Source organism: Augochlora pura, chromosome 6, assembly GCF_028453695.1.
Source record: "Augochlora pura isolate Apur16 chromosome 6, APUR_v2.2.1, whole genome shotgun sequence".
In the NCBI taxonomy this organism is placed as follows: Eukaryota; Metazoa; Arthropoda; class Insecta; order Hymenoptera; family Halictidae; genus Augochlora; species Augochlora pura.
In genome coordinates, this window is record NC_135777.1 from 17,321,616 (window position 1) to 17,341,526 (window position 19,911).

The window sequence follows — 19,911 nt, forward strand, 5'->3', positions numbered from 1 at the left end:
ATAATCTTGCGATCATGCTACCGCGCGAGCGTTAGTTTTTCAACAAAAATAAATGGAAAGCGCGGAGAAGAATTTTGAAAATTTCACTTATTTTTATGCGATGGATAAAAGTTTAATTACTAAAAAGGAACACTTATTTATAATCCGTATTTATGATTTACATTTATAATACAATAATACGTTTCATAGTTATATAAATAAAAAAATAAATAAATAAATAGGTGGCTGAGAGTAGACACTGGCTCACGAGGGTGGAAACTGTATGAAGATTTCGTTTAATATTTCTAAAATTCATAACGAAGATATAAACAAATTTATTTTTTCATGCAAGCTGAAAGATGAATATTGTTTTCCATAAAAATGAATTTTCAAGATTGGTCAGAAATATTTGACTGACGTGTCGCTTGTGTTAAGTATTTTAATTACAAAATAATCGTGTTGAGGTTATGTTATGTTATGAAAGTTAATATTTGTCATAGAAGGTGATCAAATATATTGCAATAGAAATAAATTTTCAAAATTGATCGAAATATTTGACTGACGTGTGTCGCCTGTGTTAAATATATTAATTACAAAATAATTATGTTAAGACGCAACTATATTCGCCGAATCCTAGTTGAAAAATAATCGATGGAAAAAGAGAGTGAACTTTCAACTTTATCCAGCGCTTATGGTAGAACGGCGAGAGCGTTCTACAATCGTTTCGAGGGATCTGTACACAGAGCAATTATCATTTCAGGATATTTTCCGCTGCCGCCGGTCTATTGCCTCGCCTGGATCTGCCTGGACGTGTTGTTCTGCACCGCGAGCATCATGCACCTGTGCACCATAAGCGTGGATCGATACCTCAGCCTACGATACCCGATGAAATTCGGTCGCAACAAGACCAGAAGGAGAGTCACGCTGAAAATTATCTTCGTGTGGATCCTCAGCATCGCCATGAGCTTGCCGCTTAGCCTAATGTACTCGAAGGTGAGATACCATTCGCGGAACCGACGCTGTTCCGTTCTTTTCTTTTCAGACAGGTAACAGGTATTACAATAAAGAAATTTAACAATACATTGCGGACTTTTACTCATTAAATAAAGAAAGAAGTTGTTGCAACAACTGTTAGTCGTTGCAACCTCTGTTAGTTGTTATTAATTAATTGCAATCAGTAAAGTATCGAATTTAAGTATTTGGTGCCTTAGATATAATTTCTTTAAACATTTTAAGGGAAAAAGCAACTTGGAAGTCTTCTTTAAATGAAATTGTCGTTCTATTAATCATCAAAAAATGAAAAATTGACTACAATAGTTAAACAACTATTTTAGCGCAATTATAAACTACAAATTACAGATCTTATTTACAATTTGTTTGTTAGCGCTTTAAATCAGGTATTTTATCCGACAAATAGAAGATTGTTAAATGTATACAATCTCGATATTATTCCTTACTGTTATTATTAGTTATCTAAATTCTACCTAAACATTTTTCAAGGAAGTTTGAAATTATTCTAAACTAATATGGAGTCTCGAAAATTTTATTTATTACAATGAAATTTCATCTCCAAAATTGTTACCTTCGAGATTCGTGCAAAATGAAACAACTGTAACTTTTATTTAGCCGTCGCATTCTCGCCACAAAGAGGATTTACAATTATTCCTTATCGTTTTAAAAAGCGAACAACAATTTAACGCGAGCTTAATGTCTGATCAGACGAACAGTTTCGAGCGGATATTGCGATTGAACGCGTCACGGACAATAAACGTGCGTCGATTATGAATGAACGTCCCATAGAGAAACGAGGATTAACACGTACACGGTGGGGAACGCGCGCGTGTGCGCGAGCGCGCCTGGCCCGATACAGGTGTATCTCGGGTGATTGAGAACGAGTATTGACAGGAATTCAATGAATCATCATTCGGACAGTGTTATAATTGTTATCGTTCCGGGGTGGAAAAGATTTTCCGATATAACGGGGGCCGGTTTTTCGAAACGTTGTTCTTCGCGAGAGAATATTCAAGCATGAAATGGAAATGAAATAGTTCGATTAATCGCGAGTTAAACGCGCCGCCCATCTTACGATAACGTCGCGGCGAATGTGTTACACATTTTTGCTCCGTTTAAAGAGAAAGCATGTAATCCTTGGGACGATAATCTTCTGTACCAGCCGTGATTAATTCCCGTCGTTTTCACCGCGAGATTTTATCGCGAAATTTTTCAGTCGATTTACAGAAAGTCACTTTTTCCTCTTGAACAGGTACACGTGCAAATTATACTTTATTATTTATTTATTCAATCCTTCGAAATATAATATTAGGTATAGGAGAAAGTCTTGTCTGTTAGTTACGTCAGAGAAAATAATGAATTTTTCATACAGTTAATGACATTTACTGTATAATATAATTTCTGTGGTTACTTATGACCTCTCATGACCTTTTTAGATCTTTATGATCTAACAAATACCATTTTTTAAAAAGATATATATGATATAATATATCGAAAAATAAAATAACAGATAATATGTACAAAATAACATATATTTATTTATCGTCACATTCGTCTTCGAATAAAGGCAAAAATGAAAATACAAGTTGATTCGTGTCACTTAATAAAAATATTTTCAACAAATACAAGCGTTAATAAAACCGAATAAAATTTCATTAAACCTAACAAACTCTTATTTTTATACTACAAAAATTGTGATCGTAGAATTATTTTCTTTATCATACCAAAAAATAAAATGAAAATCTCATTAACGCCGTGTAATTCAGAATTCTAACGGGAACAATTAAATTAGATATTAAAAATTAAAGCGGTTGAAAATGATGTATTAAAGTCGATCGCAGACGTCAACGATACCGAAACGTACAGAGAAGACTAGCGACCCCGATAAATCAGCGAAAGATAATTACAGTTCGTTCGTAGCGACGTAGACTGAAATAACCTGGCCGGAATTGCGGACATTTCGGAAATGGTAGGGTTGCCGTTGAAATCTCTGTGACTGAAAGGTATCGATCAAGAGGTACCGAAAATTAAGAAAGCGGAAAACGAAACGGCTGGAAGCGTATCCGGTACGTTCGGGCGCCCCGATACTTCGTCCATTTAAACTGTTGATAGGCATTCCGCGCGGTTGTCGTGTTGCACGAAGCCCCATGCCTACTCGCCCGTACGTGCGTTCGCAGCGTAAATCACGGGCCCGAAAGCCGAGTAGAAAGCGTGCATCTAAAAAGGCATTAGTATAATCCGGGAGTAGTTCCGACCCGTTTATTTCGCCGTTCAGCCACCCAATTCTTTAGCATCGCGCAACGAAAAATCTACGCTCGCGTCCGATTAATTGAGATTAATTGCGCGCACTCGTTTGGTAATAATAGGCTTGCTTAACCCGTTCCACGTACCATTTTCTTCGCAGTTACTGCGATTAGGAATTTGTCAATTGATATAATTTCTTAGAAGAGACAGGATCATTAATGTTTATTCCATGGCTGAATATACTTGAATGCTTAAATGTTAACCCTTTGCACTCGAGTGGCGCCTCTGAAATTGAAAATTGTTGTATCATTTTCAAAATAATTGTGATATTATTAAAAAGCCTTCTATTTAAGAGATCGTTAAAAGCTAAATTAATAAAACAATTTTACGAGTCACAAGACTGAATTTTATACGCATAAATTATACTAAGTCATATAAAATGGGAATAAAGCTGGTCAAAACAGCTATTTTGGATCTAGATTTGAAATGGCTTCGAGTGCAAAGGGATGATAACGTGGGATTAGAATTTTATTCCAACTTTAAAGAACAGAATAACATCCGTATTTAATAATATATTACGTGGAATATTAATTAATTTAAGGTGCCAGATTCAAATGTGTACTATAATTAGATTTGACACAATGATAATGATGTTCGTCATATTTCTTTGGTTAAATTCACATATGCTGTTTCATATTACGGCTATACGATGTTATGTTACATAATATTGTGTTAATATTACGATACCAAGGCGTGATTAGAGAAGATTAGCAGATCTAGGTTCTTGCAAATAAGGGTCACTTGTCAGTCGTATGAAACAAATGGTTTCGAAGTAGTTCATAGTAATGATAAAAATCATGCTCTTTTTGAATAGATTATGAATTACTTTCAGCGAACATTGTTAATAGCTATTATATGTTTTTGGGTATACATATAATGTGAATTACATCTATAAAAAATTTTTACTTGAAGTAATAATTTATTTTTGAACAGAATTTGTATTATATAATCCAGTGTACAGGCATAAAATTTTATATAACTTTTATATATGGTGCAATGGTCCTGTCATACGCAAAAGGGTTAAGATTGCGCCGCACGGTGCTCTAATTGGCCGAGGAGATCTGACAAAAGGGTGCACGGTCTCCGTCATTAAAACGTAGCGATGCGCAGACGCGAGTAATAAACCGCGTGGAATTTTGAATATTGAAATTCTGACGATCTCCATACGCAAATGAAAAATTGGGTCACCGAATCGTTCCGCGGAACACACCGGCAGCCAATATTTTCGCACATCGCGGGATTTGCATTTCCGCGGAATACAAACTCCCGCGGCGGAAGTAAATTCCGATTCCGAAAGTTACCGCAGCTACTCCACGGCTTTCGATTCCTCGGTCCCCCTCGGACGACGAAGGAATAGCGAGTTCTTCGATGGAACTGTCGCCGAGGGCGGGAACAAATGTCGGTAATACTTATAGAGCCTAACCGATTGGTGTTCGTTCAGTAGTCGAAGGAGCATGGGAGCGAAGTGAGCGATTAATAAGATCGGAGATTATTGTGTTTTTGGGATAAATAATAAATGGGTTATGAATAGATGATAAATAAATTTGATGATATTAGTAGTGTTATATCATAATAATTAAATATAATGTAATATTTTATATATATTATATAATAAGTAAATAGCTTCAAGCAACAGAACAGCATTTAATATACTTTTGTGTCGGCTCCTCCCACTTTTGTATTCGCCCCGCCCCTTCTGAACAAGCTGCGGCACTTTAGAAGGTTGTCTCCGCCCATTCGTATTAATTCATCCTTCTCTTGTATTAACTCCGCCTCTTTTGTATTAACCCCGCCCTTTCATACTAATTTTGTCCATTAACTTGTGCAAATGGTTTTCTCTTTCCCTTTCAATTATCCATTTAACACCACAAAGTGCAGATGTAAAAATCCAAGTACCAATGATTTTACGAATGCGTTTAAAATTGAATAAAAATGAGAACGATTATTTATATATCAACACATCGATGGACTGTTGTAAGACCGTGAAGCATCTCATAAACGAAGAAGCAGTAATTACCAAAATTTGTCACGATTAGGTTTAGACAATTCTCAGAAAACGATGCTTATATTTACGTACGCAATTCAACAGACGGCAAAACAAACTTAATTGGATATGGTAGAAGTAGAGGGGGGTCGAACCTTGCCGGCCCATGTCTCATTACTTATTGAACGCCTTTCGCACACAGTCATAAAGCAAATAGTAAGGGACGGTATAGAAATTAGAGTAGATTAAATATTTCCGAACACGTGTCTGCTCGATTGAAAGAGAAGATGAGCTGGCGACGTATGAACTGAAAAATTCTCTGTCCTCGCTTCGACAGTTACCTGATTGTTCTAATAATGAAAATAAATTGGGGGCATTTTACAAATTGTTGAAAAATGATAATTTTATTTATAATGCTAAAAAGTCAAGATGATCGATAAGGCATTAACATTTGTTCTACTCGGCACTGAAACGAAATTATTAGTAAAATTGACAATCTATTCGATCATTTCCAACAAAGCTATTATTATTGCTTCAATAACCGTAAATTAAAGAATTCGCGATGGATCGTGCAAATTTTGGAACGAACCATTTCGACGAATTTCGTACAGTCGTGATCGGTGCTTCCGGTATGAACTTCCAGCGGCCAGGTTGTGAAACGGAAGCAGTTTGGAAGACATCGGTGCTCGAACGAGTAAGAGAATACGTGTTCGAAGGGGGGTAATGTAAAGACGGAGAAGGAGCGACGTGGCTGCGAAAACACGGGAAGTCGCGGAAGTAAGAATGCAATCGGAGGTAGGAAAGATTGAATTGCGCGAGGGGATATCCGAAATATTCAAGAGAAGTAGGGCGGAAAGAAATCAAAAGATGGTGGCTGGGATAAGTTATGAGGACGGGAAAGAGCGTAACAGATATTGGAAAACGGATGGGGGGAGAAGCGCGGATTGTTTGAGCATCTACGCGAACGAGGTAAATTCGTGTGAGAAGAAGAATTAATGCAATCAACATTTTACCGACCGGTAGACTATGAATCGGCTTTTTACCCTAACCGGTAGCTTTTAAGTCGGCTGTCATGGCAACCAATAACTTGCTATCTATTACGGAGATATTATTAAATAATTTTTTAAACATTAGATACCTTTTGAGAGACATAATTATATAGACGATTAATATAAATAAAATAGATGAAATAAACATTGTTTAATGCTAATTTTATGAAAATCTAAAAATGTACACGGCCGAATGACCGGTCGGTAAATTGTTAACAGCGCTAAAACAATGAGATTCGTACAATATCGTAATAAGAATAAATTCTAAATAATACAATGAATAAACAATAAATTCTAAACTTGATTCAGGAACAAAAATCGACGCTCTTGAAAATATTTCCGATTATCAATTTATTCCTTTATATACAAACTTGGACTAAATTGTGGAGTTTTATAAAAACTTACATCTATCATTAGATCAAATTTTATTGATAATATCAACCCTCACGTTTCCAAGAAATGATCCTACACGGTTTTGCAAACAAGAGACGAGAATATTTTTAACAATGTTGCCACGAAATTCGTTCGCAAGTTATTATCACAAAAATATGCATGAGGGTTAATAGTTCCATAAACTATACTAAATTAACATTCATACAAAGTTGTATCGACTCTTACCGGTGATCGAACTGAACCTCTTCATTTTGTTTCTCAACAAATTCTGCTCGCACTTTGCGCGCGAAAACGCGAATTATTTGAACGATGAATGATTTACGTGAATGTTACAGATTAATGAACAAAACAGCACTGTTCATGGAATAGTATTATCGCAATGATCGTAACATTTTATAATATTCATATATATATATATCAAATATCTTTCTACTTCCTTCTCTAATAAGTTTCAAAAGCTCTAGAAGTATTGAAAGTTACAATATGAACACTATGTTTATTGCTAAATCATGGAAAAAGAATTACTACGTAGTCATCATTTATTTAACAAGTACAGACCTGATAATATAAAATTGATTATAGTAACTATTCCTTTTAATTCTTCTGCACCCTTGAACCCTATTAAAAATTAATTTCTCTCCAGTGCAACAAAAACTAGTAAATAAAATTTTTAATAATTTTACCGATAGAACGGAATATTTAACATAATGCCAGATGTATTGCAATAATGCAAAAGTTGAATGGAGCCTACTAAAAAATTACATAATTTCTCAATTTCCGATTTGCATAGAATTCTATAAATCACCGACACGTCGTGTTACCGCGAGCTCTCAACGCGCAGAGATATCCCCGCGTCACGCCTGCCCGGCCTTCGGGCTGTTAAGAGACGTCCAATATGGCGGGCCATTTAATCAAAGTTTCGCTTTTAGCGGATACCGTGCGCAAAACCATCGCGTTACAAGCTTTGTTAATACAGAACGCCGAGGGACAAAAACAGATCCGACCGACATTTTCGAGTCCGGCTGTCCCGAACGCGAGCGCGGCCGCCGGACCGCGTATACGGGAGACACCGTCCCATGGCCAACCATAATTTTCACCGGGTCAAGAAAAGTTCGCTCGTTTCGCTCGATTAATTTTCATTCGTCGCGCGTGCCCGTTAAACTCGCTGAAATATGTGCAACGCGTGTTTCCCACCGGTCAGCCAACCGAACTATCAAAGACTTTCCAATTAACTCCGCTGACATTAACGCGCCCCGTCGCCGCGGCCCGAACAATATGAATCGCCGCGCGGTATTAAAGCGTCGTTCGAGGTCAGACCTCGGAGCTCATCGTTCACGTGACGCGGCCCGATGTCGCGCCGGTTTTAATAAAGCGGCGCGTATCACACGGTTTTACTCGCGAACGATTGTTATATTCGCTTCGAATTAATGTCCGGCCGATCCAGCGATCGGGGGAAATTATTTTCGGATGGTGGATCAGGCTCGGCATTAACCCCTTGCGCTAGAGTAACGAGTCAGACTCGTGATACAGATTTCGTGCAGGATCTAATAAATATTTTTTTTTTTTTTTTTTCTTAGAGGTCTTGCGTCGCATCAGCTGCAAGGCTATTAGCGACCTTCATGTTAATATTATTAATTTCCATTATATCGAAATAAAAAGAAATAAATTCTTTTGTTATCGAAGTCTAGAAACGAAAGTGCATAAAAATAATAAAAGAAACAAAAATTCTCTGGTCCTATTATCAAAGATATTTAGGATAAATAAATGCTGATCAACGCAGCGCGAAAGGAATCATAGTGCAAGGGGTTAAGGATAATCGTGTCTCTTTCTTGTATTAGCAATTGTATAAGTTCTTCTTTTTCATAATTATATCCAATTTGTTCGAAGCGAATTCTTCATCTTTTTGTAAATCACTTTTAGCTTTTTACAATTAAGTTGAGATTATTATATGAAGATTTACCTTCTTTTTAAATGAAATTGTCCTTTTCAGAATCAAATCACTTTTTTATAAATAAATTTGCCTCAAATTAAATTGCTGCATTGGGAATCAAGTTGTTCTACTTTGCTTTCTTTTAAATTAATGTACTGGAAGCGCAATTCAATTAGAAGTATTTAATTTTGAATATATCTTTATTTGTTGTAATAATTCTCGTACCACGATTATTTTATTTTATACGATTAGTGCAATTTAGTAGTAACTACAACTGAAAGATGAGCGACATCAACGAAGCCAAGAGATACTATCTCATAGATCTGAATTTTCGAAGAAACTTCAAATTAGGTCGTCGCCGGTAAAAATAGTGAGGTCAGCCTCGTTCGACTAAAAGGTCACCCACTGGAGGCCTACATTGTTGAAAATTACCTACACTTCCTTCCATTCCCGTGGTTCAAGTTCTACAGTCAAAAAATTTGCGTAAAATGTTCCAAATCATACATTTATATTTCAAATTATACATTTACATTTCAATTTCGAAACACCCATAAAATAAATTCGATATGCAAGAGGCTTTAAAAAAGTGGCGAATATTACTTGTAAAAGGATAAACATATGAAGCGAAATATTATTTGCAAAGAATTTTTACATAGAATTTAATTTGCAAAAAGTTGAATATGACTTTCAAAAGGACGAATTTGATTTCAAGAAGCTAAATATATAAAAGAATGAACTTTTAGTGCTCATAAAAATTAACATTTTGAACCGTGGTCCTGCCCCAAAAGTATGAAAACAGCTTGCACAATTTTTAATAATCGTTTTCACATAATATGCTTGTTTAAAATTATTATATAGTCTCGAAGCAGTGGAATATTAGTTAATTTAAATTGCCAACCTCAAGTACAGACTATAGTTACATTTGGCACAATGATGGTGAATATTATTTGCAAAAGAATAAACATTTGAAGCTAAATACGATTTACAAAGAATTTTTACAAGAATTTAATTTCCAAAGAGTTAAATATGACTTTCAAAAGGACGAATTTGATTTCAAAATCTAAATATATAAAAGAATGAACTTTTAGTGCTTATAAAAATTAACATTTTGAACCGTGGTCCAGCCCCATAAGTATGAAAGCTAACAGAATTCTTAATAACTCGCAAAGGTGTAGTCTGCCGATCGATCTTTCGTGTTTCGCGATTCTCGGTCGGAGGAACGCGTCGTGAAACGAAACATACGGAGTACCGAGAGGGAAGAAAACGTATCCGCGCGATGCACGCGACCGAAAGAGAGGCTAGAAAGGGTTGCAAGGAGTCTGAGGGGGTGTGCCGGGTGTTTTTGTCGGAAATTGCGGCTTATTCTCACGCGAGGCGGAAAGATGATTCGATCGCGCACGGTTGCTTCTCGCCGGTGTAGCTTCACCGACAGGCGGACCACGTCTGATTTGCGACTTCGCGTCGGCAGACAATGGGCTCCGAGGATTATGCTCTGCGCGTGAATTCGGTTTGCATAATGCCGGGAACGGCGGAACCGGAGGCTGCTTATGGAAATTCGAATTCTAAACAGCAATTTGCGTGTTTTAATATTTAACCGGGCTCTCGTCGCAGCGCGATAATCCGAACGATATTTCTCGCGATTAACGACCAATCGAAAGCGATTGCCATAGTCGCGATCACTTAGTCGAATATAATTTCGAACCGATCGTGTGGATCTCTTTCATCAGTAAATTGCGAATTTTATGCGTTTATAACAACATTTTTGGAATTTGGGAATGCTGCATTTTTCAACTTATTAATAAAATTGGAAAACGAAATAAATATCTTGTAATTAGTGCAGGTAATTTTTAATTTGCATAATAGTTCGTAGTCTATTCGTAAGTTAATAATTTGGTTCTTTTTTCATACTTTACAAAAATTAAAGTAAAATTTCGTTCGTTAACTGAAATATTATTCAATGTGAAAAGAAAAGTTGTTATTGCACTTTGTAAATTAGTACGTGCATTTCAGAGATATACGTAATAAATGCATAAAATTTTACTCTAAACTGCAGCAGAGATATGCAATCTCGATTTTTCTTACGGAGCTCTGTTCCTGAGATAATCGACTTCGCGCGGCGCTAGTATGTTTAAGTAGAAACAGTCAGCCGTGGTCAGACGCGGCGCCATTTTCTGTTAGCCTTTCACAATCACGTAAAACAAGTTTGTTCCTTTCCTATTCTTCCATGGTTCTAAAATAGAATAATTTATCGAATTTACAATGATATAATGATTAAATTTGCACTGTTGCTACAGCTATAGACAATTTCCATTAACAATAGAAGAGATACCAAATAGAAATGAATAATCTCCGAAATAACATTTACGTTGAATTAGAAGAAACAAGACATTTAAAATATAATTTTAAAAAAGTTTATACAACTTTAATATTCGTAATATCCTTTTAATAAAATTCTTGAAAACCATCATCTACCTGTAATTAATCGAATTCCGCAGCAATTGTGTAATTAGCGTCGCGCAAACGTTCGGTTATCTCGGCGACAACTCCGTCGATAGGAAAAAAAATGTACTATTATTCCGATGGAGCTATTCAATCAAATTTCCCCGGAATTTCCATTATTAACTTCCGCGCGGGTATTCGGAATATTCGGAGTCACCTGTTCGGCCCGCGCAACAGTCAGGGGAACATTACGCCGTGGTATATAGTCGATTATCCAGAGGCCAAGAGCTAATTGGGAACCGCGTTTTCACATCCGCTCGACAGATCCCGTCACACGTGATGGACAATGAAGAACTACGTGCTTTTCCCTCTCGGCCGCGCCGCGCGCGTATTTTAGGTCCACGAAGGCACCGCGAACTCGCAGGACACGTACCGCTCGTATGACGGATCGCCCGACGGAGTATAGACCACCGCCTATTATAGATGGGAAATACGAACGAAGGTGTCCGTCAATCGTTCATCTGCGCGATATACGATCGCTACGGCGACGATATCGGTGTTCAGGATTACGCGAAGACGCGCGATACGAACGGCCTTCGAACGAAACCCGGACGTCGCGAATATAATTGCTGCTCTCGATTGTTTAATTCATAATTTTTAAATTTACCATAACATTACGTAAATCAACCATATTCTTATATGTCGCTTTACGTACGACTTAGATCAGTTTTGAGATAGACTAAAATTAGGTGAGTTAGAATCATAGTGGCGTAACACACATTTTTCTCATTGGATTATTAGCGTTCACTGACATGTGTACTGTTTACTGGGAGAATTTATTTTTAAGATAATTTCAAGCCAAGTTAATATACAGTGGGCTTATGTAATTTATTTCGCTTGTCTCTTTAACATTTTTAATATTTATATACGTATTTTAACATTTTTAATATTCACGTACGTATTTTAACATTTTTAATATTTATGTACGCATTACAGTTGAATATATAAGTCAAAACTTTTCATAGTGACTTACGGCACTATGATTCTAAAGCAATTGTTCTTCGATAGCAATTGCGACAGTCACGAGTGTAATTCAAACAAGAATAATAAGTAACTAAAAATCATTTGCAACCTGTTCCGTTGCTACCTCTGTTTTATTGCAACAGAGGCAAAAATCTTATAACCAACATTACATAATTCATACATGCGACACACCGAACGAGACAATCTCCACGCAGACGTGAAGATATATCATCGCGCTGTAAATAAAAATTATTTATACGTGTCCGTTCGTCAAATATTGTACGACGATTCATTTCATACATTCACTTGTTGAAAGTCGGGCAGTAATACAAGCCGAGGTAATATAAAATATTGTTACACGTAAATATTGTTACGCCGCAGATTTCGATGCATTTCTAACTCACGATTATCAAATCGGTGGATTTTTAATCAAGCATCCGTTTACGAGCTCTCGAAAAAAATCAGGATAACACGACAATGTTTATTTGTCCGATACAGAACTTCTCACCATAAATGATATTATAAAAATAATAATTTCTTCCGAAAAATGCATCGAAATCCGCGGCACACTTCGACAAACGATAAGGCAGAGAATGTAATATACTTCACCAACACTTCAGCCTACGTTTATTTAATGTAAACCAGTTTCATAATAAATACAATTATAATTAATCATGCCGTGATCGCAACTATGTACAAAAACAAAGATCTGTATAAGTAAAACATGAAGAGAAGAAAAAAAAAAGGTTATAACGATTACGTTCGTACTTATCTGAGGAGGGTGGCAAAAAGTTCCAATAAAAGACAAGCGTACTGACGACGAAAGCAAATGATATTTTATTGACGTTCTCGTGGCGACAGGATAGCAACTCGACGACAGGCGGCGCCGCGATTGGGCGCGGGGCCGGGCTTTGAGTATTACGAAAATGAAAAAAAAAAAAAAAAGCGAGAGAAGAGAGAAACGGGGAAAGTATTGCTGCGGGACGGCCTATGCTCGAAATGAAGAAGGTCGACGACAGTGTTATTATTTGGTTTTTAATTTCTTCCTCGAACGAACGACGAACTATGACGAGGGCGCGGATACATGCGCGTCGACGGCGGCAGCGGTGGCCATAGTTACGGGAAACATCATCGATACGAGACGACCGACGGCAACGTTTTAATCGTCGTTGTACTCGAACGGTATCGGCGGATCCGCTTCCTTCTCTTCGTCCGGTTTCGGGCCGAAAGCTGAAACATAACCGTGATAATGGTTGCCGGCACGTTGATTACTCTCTTCTGGCGATGCCGCGGATGCAGGCGCAGCGTTTATCGATCCCGACAGTGACGGAGGTGTGCACCAGCCGCGTTGCACTCTGCCGCGACAAAGTCGCGCGCGAGCTTGTTCGGCGACAGCGCCGACGGAATTGTATCTATTTCGATCAACATTGTCGCGGCCGGTTTATCAAACGCGCGGAATTAATGAAACGAAACGATCCTATTCGACGAACGGAGAATTTTCTGTACACGGTGTCCGGTTGAAAACGGCGCGCTATTTCTGTCTGTTGACACGGCCGCGTTGTCCGCGCGGCGGGAATATTGTGGACAATGAAGAAAGATTGGAACGCGACGAACGCGGTAAAATGCAATTTTCCCATCTCAGGATTTTATTCTTCGCGATAGATAAATCTAGAACCGAGTATATTTGCGCGGATGAATGCACGATTCGATGGTATTGCGCGCGAAAGAATAACGCGAGCGTTAATTGTTCAGGCTATCCTGAGAATGTAATTTGCAATTTTGACGATTTCATTGTAATTTCTTACACCCGAATTCGCTTCAAATCTGTCGCGAGCGAATTTATATTTAATTCTTCGGTCCCGATTTTGATCGCCGAATTTGGTAAAAATGTCTTTTGCTAATTTATCATAGTTCCACGGAGAGAATCGAATATTGCGTCGGAGCATAGAAATATTTCTAAGAGCTAGCTAAGCTTAATTAGAGGACCGAAGTTCTGATGTATTAGATATTGACGTTCGGAACACTGAGAAAATATAGACACCGTCACGAAGATACGCCGAAGCATTTTCGACCCTACTTTTCCCGAAATTAGCGTAGCACCGCCAATATTTGCGCAAACATCCGCAGCCTGATTATTGGCTAAATACGCGCGGCTCGATAGTTCACGTCGCGGAGTTTTAAGCAAGATCAATGTTGGACCACTTACCGGCAACTGGCTCCACAAGTTCCTCTTCGGTATCAGGCTGTATATGGTTAACCATGACGATACCTCCTATCTGGAGGTCCTTTACAGGAGCATAATGGCTGCCATCCACCAGGTGGATCACCTTCAGTTGTTGCCGTAAAACTCGAGCCGGGTTCTGAAGTATCTCGAAGTTCGGCTCGACCTCCTTCTTCTTCTCCTCGATCTTCTCGCCTTTCTCGCTTTTCTCCGTCTTCTCCGTCTTCTCCGCCTTCTCCGTCTTCTCCGACTTCTCGGTCTCCTCCTTGCCCTTCTTCTCGACTTTCTCCTTCGTCTCCTTCGCCTCCTTCTCCTTTTTCTTCTCGTCGGCCTCCTTCGGCGCCGTCGCGTCCTTCATCTCCACGGCGGTGTCTTTTGTCTCTGGCGGATCCTGTTATTACAGAGACACGGCGACACGATATATTACACGAGCACGGCGTTACTCGGGATATTTAATAAAAATATATCTACGCTGAGCGGGAGCGAGATAACTAGGTTATTGAAATACGTTATTGATCACGCGTGCACAAAATTACCACTTAGTCGCATCGTAATGTATGGAACTGTATTTTTATAAATCGATGTATCAAATTATCTATTCACGCGTTAGAGATTCTAACGGGATTTTACTGAATGTAATAAGAACAGAAATAAACGTTCGTTATCCAGGAATTCTAATAAAACCGTGTTTTAGATATCAAATATATTCAGTTTCAAGATTAATGTTTCTTAGATGAAATCTTGATTTCACTCTACATCGAAGTAAAGATCGATCTTTACGTCTTACAAGTCTCGACAAGGTTTCGTTCGGTATAATAGCGTACAAGTTAATTGATATTTTACAGAGTCCGACAGGAATCTAGATATGTTAATACGGAAATTAATTTCTACCTTTTAAATTTTGATAAAGTTTTGCTCAGTATATCAATATGAATGTTAAATATAAATGTTAATTTTTAGACTTTTCTGAAGACTTTTATTTGTGATAACATGACAGAGGATGCAATCAAAGTGTTGTAAAAGATGAGGTGCTAGAGAAGATAAGGCTGGTAAGGATATGAAGCTAGAAAAGAGATAAGTAGTAGAAAGGATATATTGCTAGAAATGGCATAGTAATAGAAAGGGTTAAATGAAATGTTAGAAAGGACATAGTGTTCAAAAGGACATAACGTTAGAATGGATATAGTGTTAGGGGCATAATGTTAGAAGTATGTTTTAACATAATGTTAAAAAGGATATAGTACTAGGAAGAATATATAATGTATTCTAATATTATTATAACATATTTTATTGTAATATTAGAAAGGAAATAATGCTAAAAAGAGCACAATGCTAGAAAGGAAATAGTTCTACGAAGAACATAACGCTAGAAAGGAAATAATGCTGGAAAAGACGCGGGACTGACAACAACATAAGAAAAGACATATAGCTAGGCAAGATATAGTGCTGAAAAAGACACCACGCTGGTACTCACCACGTCCATCTTCTCATGCGAATCCCGAGCTTTCCTCTCAGACTCGCGCTTCTTGGTCCTAGCGGCAACGCTGAGGACCGCGGTGGTGACTTTCTCCCTTTCCTCGCGTTTCTTCTCTTCCAAGGGCGCGGGATAAGCGTAAACGCTTGGCCTGGCATTCGAGCGGATATCCAGCTTCGGCATTTTCAGCTGCGCGTTTAGAGCGATCAAACAAGTCGGTGTGAACGCGAGGGCCAAACAGTGGGCCAACGGGAACCAGTACCAGTACTGGGTGAACACCAGAGCACCGACCACCGCCAACATGTTCGTGTGGCCTGTCCTCGACTGCAGGGACACCGTCACGTTACGACCGCCTGAAACAATTGTTATTACATAGAATTTTAGTTCGCTAATTTTTAAGTGTATCGTATACAGTTGATACCGTTCGTAATAACAACTGAAATGAACGCTCAGTTATTCGAACATTATGTGTAGTAAATAATGAAATATATAATAAAAATACATTGTTGTTAACTTATTAAGATCGTTAATAGAAGAAATACAGTTTTATCGACTCTCTGCTTTTTAAATTGATTCGAACAAGTTTTATTTTATTTCTCACGGAAACGAAAAATGGTCGACACTTGTTATGGGGAATAGGAGTCTCCTAGGGATCTCTATCCTTCTAGATATCAGTAATTATATCTTACAATTCTATCAATTAACCACTTAGCTGCGTATTTACATTTAGAGAATAAATGTTATTACGCGTTTTATCAATCATACCGAGTGTAGTTTTCTTGATAATTGTTCTCGAATTATCCTAAAGCGTGCAAAATTTACGAATATGTTACTATCAGCAGTTTGGCGTAAATCGTAGAAGAAATATTTTTATTATAAGATGTAAAATTGCCATAACCTTATGACGTGTATACACGTCGTACGCGGTTAACAGGTTAATATTTCACGTCAATTGTTCAAATGTTATCTCAAATTTATCATATCCATTATCATACCATTTATCATATAAGAACCGCGATCGATCGACAACGAATTATGAAAAAAGATTACGGCTCACCGGCGTCGATGATGCCTTGCGCGAGAATGGCGCCGAACTTCGCCATGACGTCCTCGTGCTTGTCGACGATGACCTTGGCGTAGAGCGCGCGGAAGTCTTTGACACGCGGACAGGTGGCCTCGGTCTGCTGGATCAGGATCATCGCGGAGGCGATCAGGGCCCCTTGGCGGACGAAGTTCACCGGATCGTTGGTCATCGGGTCCAGCAGGGCTATAGCCTCCTTCAATCCGGTTCCGGCGCACGCGATCCCCAAAGCCATCGCCGCTCCGTATCTCACGTGGGGATTATAGCTCTCCGCCAGCAGGGACACCACGCTCGGGCATTGTTCCGGCGTTCTGCAACAGAAATACGACGCCGACTGTGAATACGCTGGGCGGTTTCGGGGTGGGCCACCGCCGCTGCCGCGCCGAAATATACATGTATACACAGGGTGTCCCAAATTTTATTCTTCGAACTTTGTCACTGTATTCTATGGCACAAAGTAAGAAAGAAATGTTATGTAAACATAGGTCATATAGAACTTTACGTGCTATTACTGGCAAGAATTCATTTAACCCTCGGAGTACTGCAGCATGGAGTCCTGTGCCGGAGTCATTTCTGACTCACACCGATACTTCACTAATACACATGAATGTTTACTCGAGCGCCTCGGTAATATGGCTCCGCCAGTGTCGACCGTTCGAGCTCTTGGCTTTGACTGATTGTATATTGTTAGGATATATTTAAGGTGAGGCCGGTGTAAACATTGGCGGCCTCTCTGCTACTAACACAGACAACTTCGGGACTGTATACGTTACAACGAGTCACGAATGACTCCGGCATAGGAAACGGAGGGTTAAATGTATAGCGGCCTCAGTTAGTAAACATAGCTTACATAAACACTGAAAAACACAATATCGTTGATCTAAGTAGCAGCAATTTGATTGGTATCCCTCTTTTGAATTTTTGTTATAACTTCTTAACAAAGCTCTATATGACCTATGTTTACATTACATTTTTTTCTTACTTCGTGTCGTAGAATATACTGACAAGGTTTGAACATTAAAATTTGGCACACCCTGTACATGAATATATGTATATACGCCGGCGCACAAATTTCTGGATATTATTGGCCTATGAAATTACTGATTGCGGGCGCCGCGAAAGTCCTTTGTTCGGAGAGGGGACGCGACACAATTATCAACGCTGGATCGTGTTCCCCACGGTTGACAAATGCTGCGGTAAACCGCTGATAATGCGAAACGGGAAAGAAGCGCGGCCCGGCCGGCGAATCCGCGGACGTTGCGACGCGATCGCGTTGGACCTCGTCGCGCGATTCGACGGAAACCACCCGAAGTGAAATACGAAATCGCCTTCGTTCAAATGAACTTCGATAATTATGTGAACGTTAATGGTCCTCCGTTGGGAAAATTAAAGTTGTGGAACATTATATAATAGAATTATACTTATCTAATGACTAGAATAATGTGAATTGTTTAATATGAAAGCGGCCTAATTTTACAATTTCGTATCGTTTAAATATTTTATTATCACTTAATTATTATATCATTCAGAAATTGAAAGCAATTTTTCGTTTTAAATACCGATGGGTAATTACTATAACAATAATAAGCACATGAATCATTGCAAGAACAAGAGTATATCTCTTGTCAAAATATCTACGCGTATGAAATAAAATAAAATATACAGGCAATATAATATACGCATTTTCAAAATTCTTTTCCTTTAAGAATATACAAACTGATGAAATTGAATCTGCGCAGAATATTTGTTCACAATTTGACGTAGAATAAATCACAGCTCCATTTCGAATATAATGCTCGTAATATGTTAAAAATCAAGAAATAAATACATAATAAATACGTGAAAGTAATTTTAAGGGTTGTAGTCCATTTAGTTCAACGTTTACCTGAAATTGTATCGACAGTACTTGAGAGAAGTAAATGCTGGAGTACGCGAAACGTTTTTCAGTAATCGTAGTAATCTCTTTCACAACTCTAGCAGCATCCCCTTTACGGAAAGTAGAGGCAAGAACGCCATTGTGGTGCGACACCTGTTGTACTCGCCTCTAGAGGTCTTCTGAGACCGTATCTTCCCAGGAGCTACTCTATCTCTCACCGATTATCATTCGCAACCGAGCAGCTTTAAATAAACGTGAACAACTATTCTTGTATTTCAATTACTTTGAACATGCTAAGTTATGCCTTTATCGAGTCATAAGGATTTTTGGATTGGCTGTATTAGTATATTATTAATAGACAGATAAGCTGGCACGGAGAATCTTCAGATCTTTTAGAAGATTAGGTCATTATTAATCGACAGAGAAATATACGTGTGCGTAAGCCATACGCATGCATTAGATACAAATTGAATGAACAAAACGATAGGAACTAATTGTAAAATTAAATATTAATTCAATGATATTAAATGTACACGTGTATACGTATATTATAGTGATATTTTATCTATGGCAGATTCAGAGAATCTCGAAGGAAACGACCATCATCTCGAAACAAAAGCCAAACGGCAACGCCGCGTCAGCTTGAATTTTACGCGCAGCTGTAAACGCAAAAGCGCCCCGATAGTTACCCGGGCAGTCTCTTGTTCGAGCATCCGCACTAATTCCATCAGCTTTGCCTACCAGAGCAATAAAGCACAGAGACCCCCACCTGTAAGCGTCACGAACAAACGGCACCCAATCCAGACCACCGACCGTTATGTTAACTAGGTAATTAGCGGTGTCAATGACCCAGAAAACCAATCCCGGAATCCACGGTTGCAGTCGCGAGGGCCAGATAGTCGAAACCAATTTCGCAAGGTATACCAGCGTGTCTGGTTTAAGATCGATCGGTTGCCGAATTTTCGCGAACCCTAATTCCGGTAGCGTCAACCCTAATTATACTAGCAGAAATCGCGAGAAACTTTGCGGACATTGACAACTTAACATTTCGCCGCTTTTATTCTGTCGCCTGGTTCGGTTCAAAATTAAAGAAATATTTTTTATCAGAGCAATATTTGCTAAAAGAAAAAAGGAATTCCTCCTTCAC

At 38.4% G+C, this 19,911-nt stretch overlaps 2 protein-coding genes across 2 annotated transcripts in view; one reads left to right on the forward strand and one right to left on the reverse strand.

Moving 5' to 3' along the window:
- Positions 1–19,911, forward strand: part of 5-ht2b (5-hydroxytryptamine receptor 2B) — a 160,389-nt gene that overhangs the window by 87,915 nt on the left and 52,563 nt on the right. The window contains exon 3 of the mRNA XM_078184361.1: positions 740–972. Coding sequence (XP_078040487.1) covers positions 740–972 — 233 coding nt within the window. The remainder of the gene's footprint in view (positions 1–739; positions 973–19,911) is intronic.
- Positions 12,723–17,459, reverse strand: Rpn2 (Regulatory particle non-ATPase 2). The gene is made up of 5 exons (XM_078182482.1): positions 17,431–17,459; positions 16,865–17,199; positions 15,808–16,160; positions 14,319–14,724; positions 12,723–13,342 (listed from the first exon to the last, which is right to left on the reverse strand). Exons 1-5 carry the CDS (start codon positions 17,457–17,459, stop codon positions 13,272–13,274), a joined length of 1,194 nt encoding a protein of 397 aa, XP_078038608.1. The 3' UTR covers positions 12,723–13,271.

Excerpts from the sequence above, each read along its gene's own strand:
- Rpn2 (XM_078182482.1), bottom strand. The coding sequence starts at position 17,459 with ATGACTCCGGCACAGGACTCCATGCTGCA. Across the intron at positions 17,200-17,430 it reads GCACAGGACTCCATGCTGCA|AACGCCGGAACAATGCCCGA; the intron begins GTACTCCGAGGG and ends TTTCTGTTGCAG. Across the intron at positions 16,161-16,864 it reads GCAAGGCATCATCGACGCCG|GCGGTCGTAACGTGACGGTG; the intron begins GTGAGCCGTAAT and ends CAATTGTTTCAG.